We start from the raw sequence: 22,047 nt of genomic DNA, 5'->3' as shown, positions 1-22,047 counted from the left end.
GATCACCGTATGATATGATATAACTTTGGCAATTTTCTCTTCCCCAAGTGTTTCTTTGTGTGGCACCTGTCTTGTAATTGATTAAATAAAACGATCTGTTCTGGATGTTGATCAATATTTGTGACCTTAATGTGTATGGACTTTCTTGCTTTTCTGTGATCATATTAATTAACTAAATTGTTCTAAATTATGAATAATCCTTATTTATACTTTTCCCAGGCAGGAAAACATGAAGCCATTGTAAAAAATGTCCATGACTTGCTCGCCAAGCTAGCATGGGATTTTTCCCCTGAACAACTTGACCACCTTTTTGATTGTTTCAAGGTAATTGTTTAGGATGTTTCATATTTTCTCTAAGCACTTTCTTTCTCTATGCCCTTTGGTAATTGAAATGTGAGTAAAAAAATTTCTAAAATGTTTTCCATACCAGATCCATGATGATCTAACTCTTGGCCCCCCCCCCAGCTTCAACATCCGTTTTCCTATTTATTTTTTACATCGCTCTCTACGCTTACAAACAGTCCATTTAGTAGCACTTTTGCATTACACTCACCGGCCACTTTATTAGGTACACCATGCTAGTAATGGGTTGGACCCCCTTTTGCCTTCAGAACTGCCTCAATTCTTCGTGGCATAGATTCAACAAGGTGCTGGAAGCATTCCTCAGAGATTTTGGTCCATATTGACATGGCATCACACAGTTGCCGCAGATTTGTCGACTGCACATCCATGATGCGAATCTCCCGTTCCACCACATCCCAAAGATGCTCTATTGGATTGAGATCTGGTGACTGTGGAGGCCATTTGAGTACAGTGAACTCATTGTCATGTTCAAGAAACCAGTCTGAGATGATTCCAGCTTTATGACATGGCGCATTATCCTGCTGAAAGTAGCCATCAGATGTTGGGTACATTGTGGTCATAAAGGGATGGACATGGTCAGCAACAATACTCAGGTAGGCTGTGGCATTGCAACGATGCTCAATTGGTACCAAGGGGCCCAAAGAGTGCCAAGAAAATATTCCCCACACCATGACACCACCACCACCAGCCTGAACCGTTGATACAAGGCAGGATGGATCCATGCTTTCATGTTGTTGACGCCAAATTCTGACCCTACCATCCGAATGTCGCAGCAGTATTCGAGACTCATCAGACCAGGCAACGTTTTTCCAATCTTCTACTGTCCACTTTCGATGAGCTTGTGCAAATTGTAGCCTCAGTTTCCTGTTCTTGGCTGAAAGGAGTGGCACCCGGTGTGGTCTGCTGCTGCTGTAGCCCATCTGCCTCAATGTTTGACGTACTGTGCATTCAGAGATGCTCTTCTGCCTACCTTGGTTGTAACGGGTGGCGATTTGAGTCACTGTTGCCTTTCTATCAGCTCGAACCAGTCTGCCCATTCTCCTCTGGCATCAACAAGGCATTTCCGCCCACAGAACTGCCGCTCACTGGATTTTTTTTTTTTTGGACCATTCTCTGTAAACCCTAGAGATGGTTGTGCGTGAAAATCCCAGTAGATCAACTGTTTCTGAAACACTCAGACCAGCCCTTCTGGCACCAACAACCATGCCACGTTCAAAGGCACTCAAATCACCTTTCTTCCCCATACTGATGCTCGGTTTGAACTGCAGGAGATTGTCTTGACTATGTCTACATGCCTAAATGCACTGAGTTGCCGCCATGTGATTGGCTGATTAGAAATTAAGTGTTAATGAGCAGTTGGACAGGTGTACCTAATAAAGTGGCCGGTTAGTGTATATTGCTTTTCATCCCATTCCCTAGAATTAGCTGCACCACCTACTAAACACATGTCTTAGGCTCCTTGCAAATGAAGGCATGGGGACCAGTAAAGCGGCCGCACAATTACCGTATTTTTCAGACAATAAGGCGCACTATAAATCCTTTGATTTTCTCAGAAATCCAAGATGCGCCTTATATATGAACCATACTTAGACAACAGCTGGCTTGAACTGTGCACAGGTCTGCCACCTGCTGGTCATTCATCCTTGTAATCAGGTGCTCCTTATACTCCAGTGCGCCTTATAGTCTGAAAAATACTGTAGATTGCAGTTGAAAGATGGATGGTCATGTATTTGTTACACTTCATTTATAAAGTTTGCAGATGGTTATTATGTGGAAACTTGATTTTCCTGTCACATGTCTGCAGTTCCAGGTAATGAGTGCATAAGAAATGTGCCAATGAATGTCACTTTCAAAGGCATTGCTCTCAGAAGTAATGTTTACTCATTGGCTTTGTGTGGAGGGGTGCAGGGCGGAGTGATGAGTGCCCCTCCTGTACCCAGATGTGTGCTCATCCAGGCATGCAAATGTTCATGTTCATGTGCATGAGCCTTACATGTAGTTGTACCGGCCACTCAATATTTTAGAACAAAATAAACCACACTTTTAATTTTTGTTGTCATGCTTGTATGGCAACTACAGCTGCAATTGTAAATCCTCCAAAGGTCCTGTATTGTGTCACCGTTCAATGGCATGTACATATCAAATGTAATTTAAATTGTCCTGGAATCAAGAATCTTTTTCTTTAATTTTCTATCACACCAGAACTATTATCTATAATTTTGATTGAATGCCTCTGCTTTTAGGCAAGTTGGACAAATGCTAGTAAAAAACAACGCGAAAAACTATTGGAGCTTATACGAAGACTTGCTGAAGATGACAAGGATGGAGTAATGGCTCACAAAGTGTTAAATCTTTTGTGGAATTTAGCTCACAGTGATGATGTCCCTGTTGATATAATGGACCAAGCTTTGAGTGCTCACATTAAAATTTTGGATTACAGCTGCTCGCAGGTGAGTAATGTTGCATCATATTTTGTACAGTATCTTGCATTAGAAATAACTGACTACTTTTTTCCAAATTCCAGAAAACAAATGTTCACCGGTTATAGGTAGAATTGAAGCTTAACCCTATTTATAGACCTGAATGAACTACAATACCAAACAACAAGTAGGGATAGTTGTGTTGCTGTTCCCTGATAAAAAGAAGCCCTGACTTTCCTAACCACCATTTTGTAGATCTTATTTTGAAGTACCGTATATACTTGAGTATAAGCCGACCCAAGTATAAGTCGAGGCCCCTAATTTTACCACAAAAACCTGGTAAAACCTATATTTTAAAAAAAATGCAGAGTTTGGGTTTTCAGCACATTTTTTTTGTGCTGAAAAACTAGGCTTATACTCGAGTATATATGGTAAATGTTTACTTTTCCTAATGGAAAACTTAAGAGTTAACATGTCACCCAGTGGTGGTGTGGAATTGGATGGTGATTCTTTGCTTTGAAAATTGATGTGGTTTTCCTCTTTCCAGGATCGAGACACCCAAAAAATTCAATGGATAGATCGCTTTATAGAAGAACTGCGTACAAATGACAAATGGGTCATTCCAGCACTTAAACAAATTAGAGAAATTTGCAGTTTATTTGGTGAAGCACCTCAAAACTTAAGGTAAGACTTGAGATGATCTGCTTTTTTGAGATTTCACATTATGAAGAATTTTCCACATGTAATTTCTTTTGTAAGTTGGAAAATGAAATTCTTTTTGTCAAATGTTAATTCCCTGACATGAATATAATGTAAATGTTGTAATGAATAATTAGAAATTTATTGATCATGTAATAATCGAACAGCCTATTTGATTGCTCAGATACCTGCTGTTACTGAACTGTAATATTTCTGTATTTCCAATACAGTCAGACGCAGCGCAGTCCTCATGTTTTCTACCGTCATGATTTAATCAACCAGCTCCAGCATAACCATGCCCTTGTCACTTTAGTTGCTGAAAATCTCTCCTCTTACATGGACAGCATGCGACAGTACTCAAAAGGTAACCCATGTGGTGAGTATAATTTTTCTCAAATCTTAAAATTTATCTTTCATTTGTTAAACGAATATTTCACCCTTAGGGTATACGTGGACTGATGTACTGCAGATTTTCTACAGCAGAAGCGAACAACCCAAATGGTTCAGTTATGTGGATGTCCTAGCAGTAATCTATACATTATAATTCATAGATTGAAAAGGGTAAAATTTGGGGTGAAAAAGACAACATGAATTGATATGTGGATTTTACATACATTCTGCTGTTCAATTTATAGGCAGATTTTACCACAGTGTGAATGTGCTCTGTAGAAATTCATTCCATTTTAAATATTGCACATGTAATGATACAGTAAGTTAAAAGTAAATAAATATTCACCAATGTGAGTTGGGTACAATGACCATGATCATTTTCAGAAACTAATTTGGCCTATTTTCTCTCAAAGAACATGGAGAGTACGATCCACAGACTGTGAGGCTGGGAAGTCGCTACAGCCATGTACAAGAAGTCCAGGAAAGGCTCAATTTTTTAAGGTACTTTTTTTTTTTTTTTCCTTCATTTCAAATGTTTTTAAGGCAGGAGTTTTGTAGGGATTTGAAGAAATGGTGGACCTGATGGAGAACTAAACCTTTCCTGTCAATAAAGCCATGAAAATGGTTTTGTGAAATATTTTGTGTATATATCACAGTGCTTACAATTTGCTTTGAGCACATGTTTTGGTCTCCTGTATTGGCCATTTCAAGAACTGTTTTGAACTACCTGTAACTTCATAACTGACAGAACAGTTTTTAATTTCTAATTTTTTAGATTTTATTAAGCTTACGTATTACGCCATCATTTACAAAAAAAAAACCTACAAACGTATAACATCAACATATATCGAATATACATTTAAGTATAAAAATGCCCTATTTTAACAATACTCAAATTATTTTGGTAAAGTTAGTATTTCCAACTAACTGAATTTATTAAAGAGTTCCACTTTTCTTTTAATTGTGGAGTCTTTAACAAACCATTATTCAAATATTACAATTTGATGCATGTGTTAAATATGTAATCTTTAATTACCTCCTGAATATTTGGAATTGTTGACGTCTTTCATTTGGAAGCCTTTTCATCTCTAGTGGCCACAAATAATTTGCCTGCTGCCCATATGGCTTCAAAAGTCATCAATATTAATATTTAGGTGTGCACCCAGAAATTGAGCCATGATCTGTCATTTTTTTTGTTAATAATCTGTGCCTCTCTCTCAATAGATTTCTATTGAAGGATGGTCAGCTCTGGCTTTGTGCCCCCCAGGCAAAACAAATATGGAAGTGTTTAGCTGAAAATGCTGTTTACCTATGTGACCGTGAAGCTTGTTTTAAGTGGTATTCCAAGCTGATGGGGGATGAACCAGACCTTGATCCAGATATAAATAAAGACTTCTTTGAAAACAATGTGCTGCAGCTGGATCCCTCCCTGTTAACAGAAAATGGCATGAAATGTTTTGAGCGTTTTTTCAAAGCTGTGAACTGCCGGGAAGGAAAGCTCGTGGCAAAGCGGCGAGCCTACATGATGGATGATTTGGAGCTTATAGGACTTGATTATCTTTGGAGGGTAAGTGTTTCCAAAGTGCTACTGTTGTAGTTGTCCAAACTGTGTTTTTCAAATGGTCCCTAAAGCCTTTTTTGCTCCGCGCTATGCCAGCTTTGACTCATCAACTCTGCTGTGGCATTAGCGGCGGCACAGTCTGCAGTGGAAAACTGAGCAGTCAATTGCTTTTCATAGGTGGATTCTTGATGGTCCAGCTGCATCCATAAACACAGGGTAAGGGCATGGGCCTGATTGAGCCGATTATGTGAGCAAGGTGCTGCCTGAACACCTACAGTTTATTTGGGTAATATCTTGTTCCTACCTGAAATGCCAACACACTAGCTGCTGTCTACTTCCTTACCAGATACCATACTATTTAATGCTACATTCACACTGCGGTATGGGGGACGTCTATACGGCCAATATACGTCCCAAATGGACTGCAATGGGCACACGGTGCGGCACTGTACCATATATTGCGCCATATATTCCTGTGGAGAGGGGCGGGAGTGAGCGGCGCTACGGTACGGCGGGCAACGGCAGTGTGCATGTAGCCTAACTGATCCTTCCACGATGGTGACTTGGGTATATAAACAGAAGAACAGATCGGGAGTGCCTTGTGGAGCTAATGCACTGGTCCCTGCAAGGTTTACGAAAGATTCCCTTAAGGTGCTGGATGTGACCGCTTGTCTTAAGCAATTTGCCTGTACCACTCCATCGCACACACCCACCAGCCAACTGAACAATCGCAGCCCCCTAGAAAGCGAAACTGAGCCCACATTTGTTCTCCATAGGTAATTGTGCCGCACCGCCATTCCCACACGGATAGAACATGCTCTATCTTTTCCCAGTGTATGGAGCGTATGTACCACCGCCAAGTCGCTGTAGCCGACTACAGGAAAGTACAATGGGGACCAATTTGCAGGAGATTTATCAGAAGTGGCTGTTTGAGAGCAAAACTGTAGCTGCTCATGGTGGCAAAACAGCATCTTTTATATACTGCTGTGGGAAAATGAAAGTTTAAGCTCTGATTGAAAACGTAAAAAACACTCGTAAATAACTAAATAAACCTAAACCTCCTACTAAAATACAATAGACAATATACAAAATACAAGGGTCAGAAGGACGGCGCTGGGAAAAAGGAGGAGAAAGTCCAAAAACACCACAGTCTGAATATAAAAAAAAAAAAATTTCGCCGCATCAACGTCTTTCCAACTAGATTTTCAAAATGTCACTGCCAAAATGTTCAAATACCTCTTTCCTTATGTTGCACAGCACACAGGTGAGGGTATAAGTTCCTTAGTTGTTTGTCTGTCCGTCTTCCTTCTATCCCACACTTGTGGATGGAGCTCTCAAACACTGACCAATTCCGGGTGCACGGGTCCGGTCTTCCGCCTGGAACTTCTTGCTTTCCTGCTTTTCGTTCCGTCACACTCTTTGGTAGTGCTCACTCCGCTCCCATAGAGGAAAAGACGCAATGGTGCAGCAAGTTTTTGAATTTAAAATATAATAAAAATTTAATCAATATACTCATACAACATATAATTAAAAAAGGCCTTGAATACAAATATCGCACGTTCGGTACAGCTTGCCCCAACTCCAAGTTTCGGCTTTTTCCAGGGCTTACCAACGTGCATGAAATGTGAAACTTGTATATAGATCATTAACGAGAAACAACCATAATAGTAATCAAATATGTGGATGTTAGGTTGTTAGCATATCGATATGTGACATAACAGTACAAAGTTGTTACGAAGTCACCATAAATGTGTATATACTTCTATAAATAAGTGTCAATATGCATAAAGTGCTTTTATATAGTGCTATTTTGCCAGCTAAAAGTTAAAAAATAATAATAATATATCCTGATTGTAATAGAATCATATTCAGTCTACTTAATCACAGGAAACATTTTAATTTTGAAATCTGCATTTAATCCCAAAGGAATCAGAGTTTTTAGCTGAAAACTCCAAAAGGATTCCCTCTGACTCATTTGTTTTTTAATTTTTTTTAAATGTATGAAAACCATTTATAAAACCTGTATAAACTTGGTATCCATGTGATCGCACTGAACCAAAGAATAAAATAGACATGTGATTTGGGGTGCTCGGTGAAAGTTGAAAAATCCAATCCCACAAGAAAACGGCACAAATGTGTTTTTTTTTCATCATTTTCACTGCATTCTGAATTTTTTTTTCCCCACTCCCCAGTACATGGTATGAAATGATAAATACCATCACTATGAAGTGCAATTTTTTTTATGCCGAAAACAAGCCCAAACAGAGCTCTGTACATGGAAAAATAAAAAAGTTAGAGATTTTTGACGGTGGGGAGTGAAAAATGAAAATGCAAAAACGAAAAAGGGCCACGTCCCTAAGGGGTTAAAGGAAACCTACCAATTTCCAATACTACTTCTAAGCAGCAAATACCGTGCGCCTGTATAGCAAGTGCCGATGTTGTCACGCACGCATGGTTCTCCGAGCGCGTACCACCGTGCGCTGAAGATGCTTCGAATATAAAGATTACTAGTGTTTAAAAGCATTACAGCCGTTTATGAACATAACTAAGATATGCTCCGGTACCAGCTCACCCTAAGCTGATGCACGGTATTTTCTGCTTAGAAGTACTATTGGAAAGTGGTAGGTTTCCTTTAAAGCTGTTTCTGATTAGTTTGAGGGGTGCAGATTTGAAAATGGGTTGATACATAGGGGCTTTTTAAATGCTAAATATTTCATTTAAAATTGTAATTATCCTAAAAATGGTGTATTCTGAAAATACAGGAAATCGATATTAGATTTGTAAGCTGCGTCACATCAAAATAAATTATCCAGATATTAAATACAGGCGGTCCCCTACTTAAGGACACCCGACTTACAGACAACCCATAGTTACAGACGGACCCCTCTGCCCACTGTGACCTCTGGTGAAGCTCTCTGGATGCTTTAAAATAGTCCCAGATTGCAATAATCATCTTAAAATTGTCTGCAATGAAGCTTTATTGATAATTCTTGGTCCTATTACAGCAAAAAAATTTGAAACTCCAATTGTCACTGGGGCAAAAAAAAAAAATTGTCGGGAACTACAATGATAAAATATACAGTTTCGACTTACATACAAATTCAACTTAAGAACAAACCTACAGTCCCTATCTTGTATGTAACCCGGGGACTGCCTGTAATACATTTTTTGGTGTACTCTCCTTCTCCAGTGATCCCACTCCACCGCTGGAGTCCTACCTGTTTGTTTACAGGGGCAGGCACTGCTCGTTGGCCACCTTACCATTTTACCATTGGTAGAACAATATGGTATTTTTGCAGTTGTGGCTGTTTTTTTCAGGATTAAGTAATCATAGACCTCCTGCCAGTCAAACGGGTAAAAAAAGGAGAGAAACTGCAAACTGGATAGTTTTTCTTTTAACTTCCAAATTCAGAACACTGAGGACAGCCATTAAAGAAAAGCATATGATGGCTTTTCTGGTTCACCATGTCAGAACCATACGTTTTGTCTTCTCATTCATGCATTCTTATGATTGTCGCTCATGTTATTTCAGGTTGTTATTCAAGGTAGTGATGACATTGCAAGCCGAGCAATAGATCTTCTCAAGGAAATTTATACTAACCTTGGACCAAGGTTACAAGTCAATCAGGTAATGTTGTCATGGATTTTGCCTCATGTTGAGATTGTAGTTTGTATTCATTCATTGACACAAAACCATATAAAGAGAAATGTGTATTTCTAGTTATGTTTTTCCAATTTACTTCATTTGACCCTGCTGATTCCTTGTACCTTTACTAGTACTGTAAAGCAGATATATCATTGGTGACTCATATTATTGGTTGGTGTTCTGATTTGCCTCTAGGTGGAGATCCATGAGGACTTCATTCAGTCTTGCTTTGATCGTTTGAAGGCCTCATATGACACGTTATGTGTGTTAGATGGTGATAAAGACAGTATTAATTGTGCAAGGCAAGAAGCTATACGAATGGTCAGGGTTTTAACAGTCCTCAAAGAATACATAAATGAATGTGACAGTGACTACCATGAAGAGAGAACAATTCTTCCAATGTCCAGGTACTGATTACTTGTTAAATTTTTTAGTGTGAGAGCCTGTTGGTATTTTATGCTGCCCATATTGAGGCCTTTTTCACATGTTGATTTATTGTCAATGATTTGCATGAGCCAAAACCAGATGTGTAGACTAGGCATAGTTGGGTCTGTTGGAATGGTATATACATCTGTGTTGTCAACTGCTACTTTTTTTCTGATTACAAACACTGATGTAGAACCCAAACCAAAATACTGATGTGTGAATTAGGCCACCTGCACACAGCACACAAAATCCATAGTACTAAAAAAATTCCATTACACAGGCTTCATAAAACTACTGTTTCTATTATGTTAATACAGAGTATCACTTTAAAAGTGGAAGATCCAAAATTCGGAAGCACAAATACATTCCTTACAGCCACTGAGACCTGTGTATTTACTAGTTGTATGTTTGATGGCTTAATGGCTATATTAGATGTTTAATTTTTGAAATATTCCCCTATTTTGTCTTAGGGCTTTCCGGGGCAAACACATAACCTTGGTTGTGCGATTTCCAAATCAGGGCCGCCAAGTGGAGGATTTAGATATATGGTCACACACAAATGACACAATAGGCTCTGTTCGTCGGTGTATCCTTAATCGTATCAAGGCCAACAGTGCACATACAAAAGTGGAACTCTTCATTGGTGGCGAGCTAGTGGATCCTTCGGAAGATAGAAAGTTAATTGGACAGTTAAACCTGAAAGATAAAACGGTAAGAAAGCCTCTCACAGTGCTAGTTTTTTGTTCAGTTTTATAGTTACCATACTCCTTTTATTGCTTTGTCATTTTTATTATAGGAATCTTTCCGTAATTACCTCTTATACTCATTTATAAGCCCAGTTTTGTAGTACAAAAATGGTCTGAAAAACCCCAATTCTGCTTATACACGAGTGTAAAAAAAAATAAACTTGCATACTTGCCTTTTGATGCTCCCTGCGACTCCTTCTTTCTCCCATTCACGTGGAACAGAGCGAGCAGAAACCCGTTCATGCCCTCTGCCCGTGTTGCACACTACGACATCAGTGGGGCCTTACATTAATGGTGGAGGCTGCTGCGTGTGGGGCCTTACATTAATGGTGGAGGCTGCTGCGTGTGGGGCCTTACATTAATGGTGGAGGCTGCTGCGTGTGGGGCCTTACATTAATGGTGGAGGCTGCTGCGTGTGGGGCCTTACATTAATGGTGGAGGCTGCTGCGTGTGGGGCCTTACATTAATGGTGGAGGCTGCTGCGTGTGGGGCCTTACATTAATGGTGGAGGCTGCTGCGTGTGGGGCCTTACATTAATGGTGGAGGCTGCTGCGTGTGGGGCCTTACATTAATGGTGGAGGCTGCTGCGTGTGGGGCCTTACATTAATGGTGGAGGCTGCTGCGTGTGGGGCCTTACATTAATGGTGGAGGCTGCTGCGTGTGGGGCCTTACATTAATGGTGGAGGCTGCTGCGTGTGGGGCCTTACATTAATGGTGGAGGCTGCTGCGTGTGGGGCCTTACATTAATGGTGGAGGCTTTGACCAGTGCATTTCCCAGTTATTTGCGGTAAAATTGGGGCGGCCTTGGCTTACACTTGGGTTGGCCTATACTCAAATATATATAAACTAATAATAGTGTTTTATTTCTCACATGATTACAGAATATGGTACACTGTATTAAAAAAAAACAAAAAAACTGTATGTCATCTTCTATTATAGTTGATTACCGCAAAGCTCACCCAGATCAGTTCAAATATGCCTTCAAGTCCTGATAGTTCTTCAGACTCCTCAACTGGGTCTCCTGGAAATCATGGAAACCACTACAGTGATGGTCCCAACCCAGAAGTTGAAAGCTGCCTGCCCGGAGTGGTTTGTATATTTACTCAGTACTCAGATAACATGTACACTAAAGCTTTGTTCACTTAATGCGTCTGAGGGAAAGGAGGCTAATGCAAACATAAGCTGATACATTAGGGCAGATTTACTTACCTGGTCCATTCGCGATCCAGCAGCGCGTTCTCTGCGGTGGATTCGGGTCCGGCCGGGATTCATTAAGGTAGTTCCTCCGACGTCCACCAGGTGGCGCTGCTGCGCTGAAGAGCATCGGAATGCACTCAAGTTCACCGGCCTACTCCTAGTGAAGGTAAGTGCAAGCTCCGCGACACTTTTCTTTTTTTAAATGCGCGTTTTTTCCGAATCCGTAGAGTTTTCGTTCGGCCACGCCCCCCGATTTCCGTCGCGTGCATGCCAGCGACGATGCGCCTCAATCCGATCGCGTGCGCCAAAATCCCGGGGCAATTCAGGGGAAATCTGTGCAAATCGGAAATATTCGGGGAACACTTCGGGGAAAACGCGAATCAGGCCCTTAGTAAATGACCCCCATTGTCTTTTGGCACAAGACTTTTTCACTACTCTTAAGCTGCAATTGATCAATCCAGATCCTATGTATCAAGATTGTGATAAAACAAATTTCTTTTTTAATGCGAAGATTAGGTACACAAATTAACTGCTTGCTACAACAGGGACAAGATAGAAGGCTTATTCTCAGTGTGAGCATGATCTACAGCAGACCAGTTGTTATGCACAACCTGGTCCCTGCTGGATCTGCTGGCAAGAAGATGCTTTGTGCCAGACAATTTAACCCCTTAGCTCCCACCCTCAAGCTTGATCATGGAAGCTAAGAGGAGAGAGGGAACAGCGTTCTGCCGGTCACTCCCCCAGACCCTCAACCTTGTTTAGGAGTGCAGATGTGTTGCCATTGCAGCCAGAGGTCTGAAAAAGACCTCAGTAAATCCTATGTAAGGATGCCTATTGACAGATGCAATACATTGCAGTACTTTGGTACTTCAAAGTAGAAGGGATGACGTTTTCTGTAGTGTTAGTCCACTAGTGGGACAGTATGAAATAGTTAAAATAAAACTAGTTAAAACTATTTCAAAATGCTTCCTACCTACAAAAAGTTTATTTTCCGCAATATAGACTTTATCTTTTTTAGCAACAAAGAAACCCCAATAATGCAGTTTTCATTGAGGAAATATAGCTTTCTTCAAAGTTGCTGTTTTCTTTTTGCGAAAGTAGTAACCTGAGCATCTTTTGCTATCATTTCAACCTACAGAATAATTGTATCATGGCTTTTTAAACTTAGAAAAAAAAAAGTAATCACAATAAAGAGTGGAGTATAAAATTAACCTCTTGGAACTTCTACCACATAAAACGAGCCCTGGTATGCCTATGAAATGGAAATAATAAAGTTATGTTTGTTGAGGTTGAGCAAGGAAAAACTAAAGTGGTCTGTCCTCAAGTTAATTTTAGACCAGGCCCTTAAGGCATTTAAGAAACTAGAACAATGAATTGCTGCATATTTGTAATGCCTGTCTTTTTTGTTGCTACTTTTTTTTTTTTTTATCTAGATAATGTCATTGCACCACAGATACATCTCTTTTCTTTGGCAAGTTGCAGATTTAGGCAGCAGCCTAAATATGCCTCCTCTACGTGATGGTGCACGTGTCCTGATGAAACTCATGCCACCAGGTAAATATGTAGTACATCATGGTGCAATTGCATGCAAATTCTAATGGACTACATTCAGAATTCTTATTTCTGAAATAAAGACCGTTTTCCCCTTGCAGTCATAATATGTGACCTGCACTCCTGCATCCCGACTCTTTGCCTCTTTTTGTTGGTTTACCAAATGATAATTGAGGGTCTCCTAGACTTGCTGACATGCTAGGCATGCGCTATAATATATGGATAGTACTTGCCGGTCACATTTATATAATAGGCCTTCATGGAGCTGCTCATTCTGCAGTGACTTCCTTGATAAGAGTAGTTTACTTTAACCTTATGAAGTTTCTAAACTGGGGCAGAGAAGTGCTTCTTTAACCCCTTACAGACGCAGTACAATTTAAATTATCCTCATTAGTGGGCCATTTAACTCCTTAACTCCATGTGGAACTTGCTAAAGTTTTTTCCTTTAAAATATTTTTGCTCTTTATTTCAGACAATACCATAGTGGAGAAACTTCGAGCGATTTGTTTAGACCATGCTAAACTTGGAGAAAGTAGCCTAAGTTCGTCTTTGGATTCCCTCTTCTTTGGCCAATCAGCTTCACAAGTTCTGTATCTGACAGAGGTATTTGATTTGTCATTATTTTTTAAATGGTATGATGCAGAGCTGCCTAAACTTTAAATTTAGAACCATCTAATTTACAAGTTCTAATTTCTAGGTTGTTTATGCCTTGTTGATGCCGGCCAATGCACCCTTGGGAGAAGATGCAAGTGACTTTCAGTACAACTTCCTGAAAAGTGGTGGTTTGCCTCTCGTGCTGAGCATGCTTACTCGAAATAACTTTCTGCCAAATGCTGATATGGAAACTAGGAGAAGTGCGTATCTTAATGCTCTGAAAGTAGCCAAATTGTTGCTTACTGCAATTGGCTATGGTCATGTCCGGGCTGTTGCTGAAGCATGTCAACCTGTTGAAGGATCCAATCCAGTGTCACCGGTAGGTTTTAAGTGTGTGTGTGTGTGTGTGTGTGTGTGTGTGTGTGTGTGTGTCAAATGTAAAAAAAATATATATATGAATTTGTGTCAGCTGAGGTCTTCTACTTGGTAATTGCAGTTTTAGTAACAAATCCAATTGGGTAAACATATCTACCGTATATTCCGGCGTATAAGACGACTTTTGAAGACAGAAAAATCTTCTGTCTGGTCTGGGGTCGTCTTATACGGCGGTAATCCCGACCGCCCGCCGTGTATTCACGGCGGCGGTCGGGTCGCGCTGCTTGGAGAGGGCTCACGCGCTGAGCCCTCTCCATAGCCGGTAAGTCTTTGCTGCATATTGCGGTAACATAGCACACTGTAATGAATGAGGAAAATCCCCATATATACTGTAGTATGGCAGTATATGGTAGGATCGATCAGAAAACCTAGGGTTAAAGTACCCTAGGGAGTCTGAAAAATAGTATAAATAAAAATAAAAAAAAGTAAAAAAAAAATAATAATAAAAAAACCTAAAAATTCAAATCACCCCCCTTTCCCTAGAACTGACATAAATATAAACAGTAAAAATCATAAACACATCAGGTATCGACGCGTCCGAAAATGCCCGATCTATCAAAATATGATAGCGGTTTTTCAATGCGTTTAACCCCGTAACGGAAAATGGCGCCCAAAGTCGAAAATGGCACTTTTTTGCCATTTTGAAAAATATTAAAAAATCTATAAAAAGTGATCAAAAGGTTGTACAGTCCTAAAAATGATATCATTGAAAATATTATCAAATTTTGCAAAAAATTACACCACCTACAGCTCCATACACCAAAGTATAAAAAAGTTATTAGCGCCAGAAGTTGGCAAGATCAAAAAAATAATTTTTGTACAGGAGGTTTTCATTTTTGTAAATGTATGAAAATATTATAAAACCTATACAAATTTGGTATCCCCTTAATCGTACCGATCCAAAGAATAAAGTAGACATGTCATTTGGGGCGCTCAGTGAAAGACGTAATATCCAAGCCCACAAGAAAATGGCGCTAATGCGTTTTTTCACCATTTTCATTGCATTTGGAATTTTTTCCCCGCTTCTGAGTACATGGCATGGAATATTTAATAAAATAAAAATTTAAGGTACAGTATGGTAACATTTACAGTAAAATGGACGATGGTAATGTTGTTGTTGTATGCCTTATGTTTATGAGCGACAGTTTTCCTGCTATATACCTGCATGTCATAAGAATTTAATTTTAAAAAAAGGACCATGTTAAATTCAAATCTGTTTTTTTTAAAAAAAATTTACCAGTGTTTTGTATGCGTTGGAAAAGGGGTAGTCTTATACGGCGAATATATCTTAAACTCTATATTTTAAACAGGAAAGTAGGGGGGTCGTCTTATACACCAGGTCGTCTTATACGCCGGAATATACGGTACTTATATTAATATAGTATCCTATGGGGTTAAAGAGTCCTCTTTACCATTAGTCAGATCAGACAGGAGGCTGCAGAGATAAAACTGAACTGTGAGCTCCAAAACCTCCTTCAGTCCTCCTGTAATCTCATTACTGACTGCCCCCCATGCTAAACTGCTGTCCTGCAGTCCTCCTGTAAGTCTCTACTGACTGTCCCTCAGTGTGAAATGTGTAGCTCAGTGGGCACACGCGGCGCCGGGGAGAAGAGGAGGGGGTGAGCGCTGCACACCAGCTTGTGAGCGATACCACCAGTCTTGTCTCATGCCAACTGTAAAGCATCCTGCAACCATTCATGTGTGAGGTTGCTTCTCAGCCAAGGGAATCTGCTCTCTTGCCTAAAAACACAGGACTAAAGAATGGTACTTCTCCCAACCGTCCAAGAGCAGTTTGGTGATCAGCAATGCCTTTTCCAGCATGATGGAGCACCTTGCCATAAAGCAAAAGTGATAACTAAATGGCTCGGGGAGCAAAACATAGAGATTACCCAGATCTTAATCCCAATGAGAACTTGTGGTTAATCATCAAGAGACAGGTGGACAAACAAAAACCAACAAATTGTGACAAAATGCAAGCATTGATTGTGCAAGAATGGACGGCTATCAGCCAGGGTTTGGTCCAGAAGTTGATTGAGAGCTGCCAGGGAGAATTACAGAGGTCCTGAAGAAGGGTTAACACTGCATTAACTCATTCTAACTGTGAATAAAAGCTTTTGTTACTCATTATATGATTGCACTTATTTCTGTATGCGATAAAAACATCTGACAAACACACATAAAAACCAGAGGGCAACAGATCATGTAAAATATATTTGTGTCATTCTCAATACTTTTGGCCATGACTGCCCTGAAAGTTCAGTTTGTACTTGCCTATCTTCCTAAGGAGGAAACCAATCTTAAATCTTATGAAAATTAGAGCAATACTTGGCCTTCAAAAGGTTCAAGGTGAAAACTATAAAGTAAACCACTTGTTTGAAAAAAGATTTGTTCATAGTAATTGTTGACCTAAAGGATGCATATTACCATGTGCCCATTTATCACCACTACCAGAAGTACTTAAGGTTAGCAGCAGAACTGAACAGCGAGATTTTTCAAAGAATATTCACGAAAGTGAACACCCTACTATGACTACTTGCTGATTTCATCTCCCAGCCCTTTTGGATTACTAGAAGCCCTGGAAACCACAATTAAGACAGTTTTATTCCTAGGCTGGCTTATGAACGAAGAAAAATACAACCCCATTCTATCTCATTTCTAGACTCCAGCAGACTGATGTCCTTTCTTCCAGAGGAGAAGGGAATTACGATACCCCAAAAAAACTATACTCTGGAAAGGGAAAAAGTCTGTTCAAATAAGGAGATAATGAAGATCTTGGGGCTTTTGACTTCAACAATGCCATCAGTTCAATGGGCTCATTCCTATACAAGGACGCTACAGTCTTTTCTCCTCCAAACCTGGGACAAAAACCCTCACTAGAGAAGAAGGTCCTTATTCCCAAGGAAGTAAAGAGCTTGAACTGATGGTTCTTAAAGGGAAAACTAAGAAGTGGAGTATCTTGGAGACCAACTCCCCAGCTGGTAATAGTGACAGATGCCTATTCCTTGGGTTGGGGTGTCCACTGGGGACCTTCAAAGGGTTCATGGAAAATACAATCTCCCAGCACAGTGTCTATCCTCTTAGGTTCCCCACGCACGGCCAGCTCACACAATGACGTTAGCCGCTTGCCGACATAATGGTTTGTGAGCCGCTGGCATTGCGAGGGGACGGAAGTGACACACTGGAGCAATCAAAGCAAGAAGAGGACCTATGGGGATCGCTATTTTTGTGCTGAAACAATCTGCTTATACTTGAGGTAACCCAAACTGCTTTGAATTTAATATTTAAATGTTTTTGTTTTGGGCTAATATCAATTTAAATCTACATTAATGAGAAGTTTTAAGACCAGGACTAAGTTTTTAATTATTGTCTTTTGGTTACACAAGACCTTCTATAACTGCTTCCACTGAGGTGGATGCTAAACATAAAGTGTAAGCCTCTCCCACCTGGTATCTCCCATGAATGGCACTGTGATCGCTGAGGGTCTGACACCCAGAGCTGCAATAGCACAGACACTTCTGACTTTGTAAACTGTAGGTCAGGTGGCAAAAACAGCAGGGCTTTGAGGTGTGGTTTATCTGGGCATCTTATGGTTATGACTTATTCAAATTATTGGCCATCAATACCGTGATAACCCCTTTGAAAGTAAAAGCGTTTAATAAACATGTGAGAATTATTTCAGACGTGAAAATTTTGTGTGGTAGCGTGATTAATTAAACCTGTTACAGGTATGTTTCATTTATTTAAAGTAATGCAGTGCTAATTATGGGATTGTATAATTCTTCATTACTATTTATTTATTTTTAGGCCACCCATGACCAAGCTGTGGTACTACAAAATGCCCTACAGAACATTCCTAATCCAACTTCAGAATGTATGTTAAAAAACGTAGCAATACGCCTGGCACAACAAATATCTGATGAAGTAAGCAAACAGGTTTTTTTTTTTGAATACTTTTGAAAATTTCTATTTAAACTAATTCACTGTTGGAATGTCACTTTATTTTTTTTTTAGGCTTCTAAGTACATCCCCGATATTTGTGTCATTCGAGCAATACAAAAAGTGATCTGGGCATCTGGCTGTGGATCTGTTCAGTTGGTTTTTTCGGCTAATGAAGAAATAAGCAAAATTTATGAAAAAGTAAGAGGAATGCAGAGCCTTTTTTGTTTTTGTCAAAAGTTTTATGCTCTTAAAGGGAACTTTTCATCAGAAATTGACCTAATAAACCACTACCAGTATGTTGTCAAACAGTTGAACACCTTCTTGGTCATGTTTCTTTCATGGCCCAGCGTGGTGACAGAATCCTGAAAATCATCCTTGAAGAGAGATGCAAGTCAGATGTATAAAGTCAGGGAGGCGGAGAGTTGAACACTGTAATCAAGCTCTCCCCACCTCTCAAGACCTCTAGTTGACATCATTCACCGGACTCCAGTGGATGTGATCATTGATGTCCCTGGACGCAGGACCATCAATTACAATAAAAAGGGCATTCGAAGGCAGGGAAAGCTCGACTTCAGTGTTACACTCCACCTCCTTGACTTCATAAAACCAATTTAAATCTCACTTCAAAGTTAATTTTCTGGATGATGACTCCAATCTGGGCCATGAAAGAAACATCTAGAAGCTGCTTGAAAACATACTGGAAGTTTATTAGGAGTTCAAGGGATCCTGTCATCAGAAATTGGCCTATGTAGACCAATAACTATTGATGGACACTATACATAATTTGCAAGATCTTGCTGTCAAATGTATCAAACAAGTTCTGTAGGACTAGTATTGGTGCAATATCAAACTATATAGTAATTGGTCACTAGACCATGACTAGGTCAGTATGCGTAGGTCTGATGTGTGCCGGTTTCACTTTGCTGTGTTATGGATTTTAAAGCATGGAAATAAAGAATCACACAACCAGACTCGGAATGGCGTTTTTGCAGGCCTGCTTCATTTTTACACTGCTGACATACTTGGCATTTTACATAAGTATTTGTAAGCCAATGTTTCCTAAGCATAGAAGTTGTATAAATCATTCCATTATGTTCTATGTGGGTGCTCCTTTATGGATTTGGTTAACAAATATAACAAATCAATGGAAATTGTAAGCCAGCTCACCTGGAGTGGTAGAGATCCCAAGTGGATAGTCGAGCACGGTTTCTCCAGCCAGATAGGAGTAAGGTACTTGAAAACAGACGTGATCCAGCTCAAAGACAAAAGTTCCACTTATCTTCGTTAAAAGAATTTTTTACTTTATTGCATCTTCAGTAAAACGAATACATAAGGAGTACATCACATAACATCGAGGGGTAATGCCTACGCGTTTCGGGTAAAACCGCTACCCTTATTCATGGCTGTCTCTTAACACATAGGCGTTTCTTTTATATAAAAGTAATGTTATCACATGACCGGAAGCAGACCGCGTCACGGACAACACAGGTGCACGGAGTACATATATAACAGTGTATAAAGCGTTAAAAGGACAAAAAAGGAGAATTGGTAGGAGAATTGATTAGAACAAAAAGAAATTGCTCTGACTCAGTTACGTATGAAAAAGCTAGTACACGAATATGCCAGGGTTTGTTAAAAAGGAAATATTCCCCCTGGATGCTGAACAGAGCAAAGAATATAGTTCATAATACCCATAGGTCTGATCTCATTATAGAAACCAACAGAAAATCTAAAGTCCTCCAAGCACATCGGGTCTGTCCAATTACCTTCTCAACCATGTATAGTTCTCAGTATAATGAAATTATAAAGATTATCAATTCTCCTTTTTTGTCCTTTTTTTAACTCTTTATACACTGTTATATATGTACTCTGTGAACCTGTGTTGTCCGTGACGCGGTCTGCTTCCGTTCATGTGATAACATTACTTTTATATAAAAGAAACGCCTATGTGTTAAGAGACAGCCATGAATAAGGGTAGCGGTTTTACCCGAAACGCGTATGCATTCCCCTTCGATGTTATGTGATGTACTCCGTATGTATTTGTTTTACTGAAGATGCAATAAAGTAAAAAATTATTTTAACGAAGATAAGTGGAACTTTTGTCTTTGAGCTGGATCACGTCTGTTTTCAAACAAATATAACAAGTATATTAAAAATCCTGATCCGAATACTGCCATGTGATGATGGCCTTCTCCACAAAACAGGTCATTTTTAAGTGTTTGAGGGGTTGTGCCCAATAGGCTATTTCGGCAGACTCTCTGTACTGAAACCTGTACACTGGACTGAGGCTTATGGTTCTGTTCAGGCTCTTGACTGCCACCTCCAAGTATCAGTCCCCACAGTGATGTGACTAATTGCCATTTCTGTGCGGTAGTGTGAAATTTGCTACTTTAAAAGCCAACCGTAGTTTATACATAACACATGAATAATCAGAGCTTCTTTATTGTACGTACAGTACTAGATTAAAGTTTTTTACTTGTGTGTTTAAAGACCTATATTTTTTCACCCCTGGAAATTTACATTTTAATATATCCTTATTTAACAGACTAATGCTGGTAATGAACCCGACCCAGAAGATGAACAAGTTTGTTGTGAGGCTCTTGAAGCGATGACCTTGTGTTTTGCTTTGATACCAACAGCATTGGAAGCCCTCAGCAAGGAGAAAGCATGGCAAACTTTCATTATTGATTTGCTTCTACATTGTCAAAGCAAGTAAGTTCCTTTATCTTGTTACTTTATCGTGTTTGGGTTTTTTGTTTTTTTTATCCCCTGGGTAGGCCCAGTTTTTAGATGTCCACTTACTTGATTACATCTACTTATAGAAATGTAACACTTTTTTACTTCTCCATCTATAAAGGACACAACGGATATAAAGATTGGAAAATAACAACAGAACCGCTTACCTCTTTTTATTAAAAGGATGTAAACCACATTGTTGTACAAAAGAACTTTATTATGGGAATCTGACTTTCTCCTTGATGCTTAATTCTATACCACATGTCTGTCCTGAGAACTTTGTCACTTTAATGTTTTGTAGGCTTGTGAGGCAAATGGCACAAGAGCAGTTCTTTCTAATGGCTACTCGGTGCTGCATGGGGCACAGACCCCTCATCTTCTTCATCACACTGCTCTTTACAGTACTTGGGGTAAGTTCTCATTGTTAACTTTATACATTTGGAAACTCAAATCTTAAAAATTCATACATGCTTTTATGTTCTGTTTTATAGAGTACTGCAAGAGAGCGAGCCAAGCACTCTGGGGATTATTTCACCTTGCTGAGGCACCTTCTGAATTATGCTTACAATAGCAACATTAATATTCCCAATGCAGAAGTGCTTCTGAACAATGAAATAGATTGGCTTAAACGTATTAGGGTAAGCTAACTAGTCTCAGTACTGACAGGTTGTGATATTTCCAAACAAGATCTCTAAATTATTATGTTACTATTCTCTTATTTTTTTTAAGGATGATGTCAAAAGAACTGGTGAAACTGGTATTGAGGAAACCATTCTAGAGGGCCATTTGGGAGTAACTAAAGAATTACTTGCGTTCCAAACACCGGAAAAGAAATACCACATTGGCTGCGAGAAAGGGGGTGCTAATCTAATCAAGGTATCACATACCCTTTGTTTTTGATGATCATGTGGGCCAATCCATCAGTCAGTTCTAAAATCTTGGTTTATAATTGGCGAACATGATTGCGCATGTCTATCCAGCCAATACGATTACTCTAGCTTTTTTCTCTCCTTCGGCCAAATACATATAAAAAATGTTTTGCTTGGTCCCCTTAAGCTAGCACGGATATAGTCTCTGTATACTGCCCCAGAAGGGAATGGATCCCTCCTTCACATTCATGATCACTGACCGCTCATGTAAATGCTCCACTTTCGTGACCCTTTTTCAGTAATCATAAGGTGAATCTCTCCAATTGTTTTAGGCCTTGACCCCATGCTTACTCAGTCCCTCTTACCGGTACCTTTTTGGCACAGAAAAGAGGCAATTACTACTACGTGAGGACTCTAATTCTGGCTGACATATGAACTTAACTATAGCTCCTTCATTGACTCTCTCAACCTAGGC

At 39.7% G+C, this 22,047-nt stretch overlaps 1 protein-coding gene across 3 annotated transcripts in view; it reads left to right on the top strand.

Annotated features, from left to right (window-relative positions):
- USP9X (ubiquitin specific peptidase 9 X-linked) overlaps nucleotides 1-22,047 on the top strand; it is an 87,974-nt gene that overhangs the window by 45,157 nt on the left and 20,770 nt on the right. For all 3 annotated transcript variants that reach the window (XM_072137796.1, XM_072137794.1, XM_072137795.1), the window contains exons 11-29: nucleotides 220-324; nucleotides 2,607-2,813; nucleotides 3,331-3,467; nucleotides 3,713-3,858; nucleotides 4,286-4,373; nucleotides 5,097-5,439; nucleotides 8,966-9,061; nucleotides 9,275-9,486; nucleotides 9,976-10,216; nucleotides 11,191-11,340; nucleotides 12,882-13,002; nucleotides 13,472-13,602; nucleotides 13,697-13,972; nucleotides 17,833-17,949; nucleotides 18,040-18,165; nucleotides 20,513-20,679; nucleotides 21,005-21,113; nucleotides 21,195-21,341; nucleotides 21,433-21,579. In XM_072137796.1, the coding sequence (XP_071993897.1) occupies nucleotides 220-324; nucleotides 2,607-2,813; nucleotides 3,331-3,467; nucleotides 3,713-3,858; nucleotides 4,286-4,373; nucleotides 5,097-5,439; nucleotides 8,966-9,061; nucleotides 9,275-9,486; nucleotides 9,976-10,216; nucleotides 11,191-11,340; nucleotides 12,882-13,002; nucleotides 13,472-13,602; nucleotides 13,697-13,972; nucleotides 17,833-17,949; nucleotides 18,040-18,165; nucleotides 20,513-20,679; nucleotides 21,005-21,113; nucleotides 21,195-21,341; nucleotides 21,433-21,579 (3,066 nt within the window). The remainder of the gene's footprint in view (nucleotides 1-219; nucleotides 325-2,606; nucleotides 2,814-3,330; nucleotides 3,468-3,712; nucleotides 3,859-4,285; nucleotides 4,374-5,096; nucleotides 5,440-8,965; nucleotides 9,062-9,274; nucleotides 9,487-9,975; nucleotides 10,217-11,190; nucleotides 11,341-12,881; nucleotides 13,003-13,471; nucleotides 13,603-13,696; nucleotides 13,973-17,832; nucleotides 17,950-18,039; nucleotides 18,166-20,512; nucleotides 20,680-21,004; nucleotides 21,114-21,194; nucleotides 21,342-21,432; nucleotides 21,580-22,047) is intronic.

Source organism: Engystomops pustulosus, chromosome 2 (assembly GCF_040894005.1).
Source record: "Engystomops pustulosus chromosome 2, aEngPut4.maternal, whole genome shotgun sequence".
Classification (NCBI taxonomy): Eukaryota; Metazoa; Chordata; class Amphibia; order Anura; family Leptodactylidae; genus Engystomops; species Engystomops pustulosus.
The sequence above is the reverse complement of the archived record's forward strand: the minus strand, read 5'-3'. Positions and strand labels throughout refer to the sequence as shown.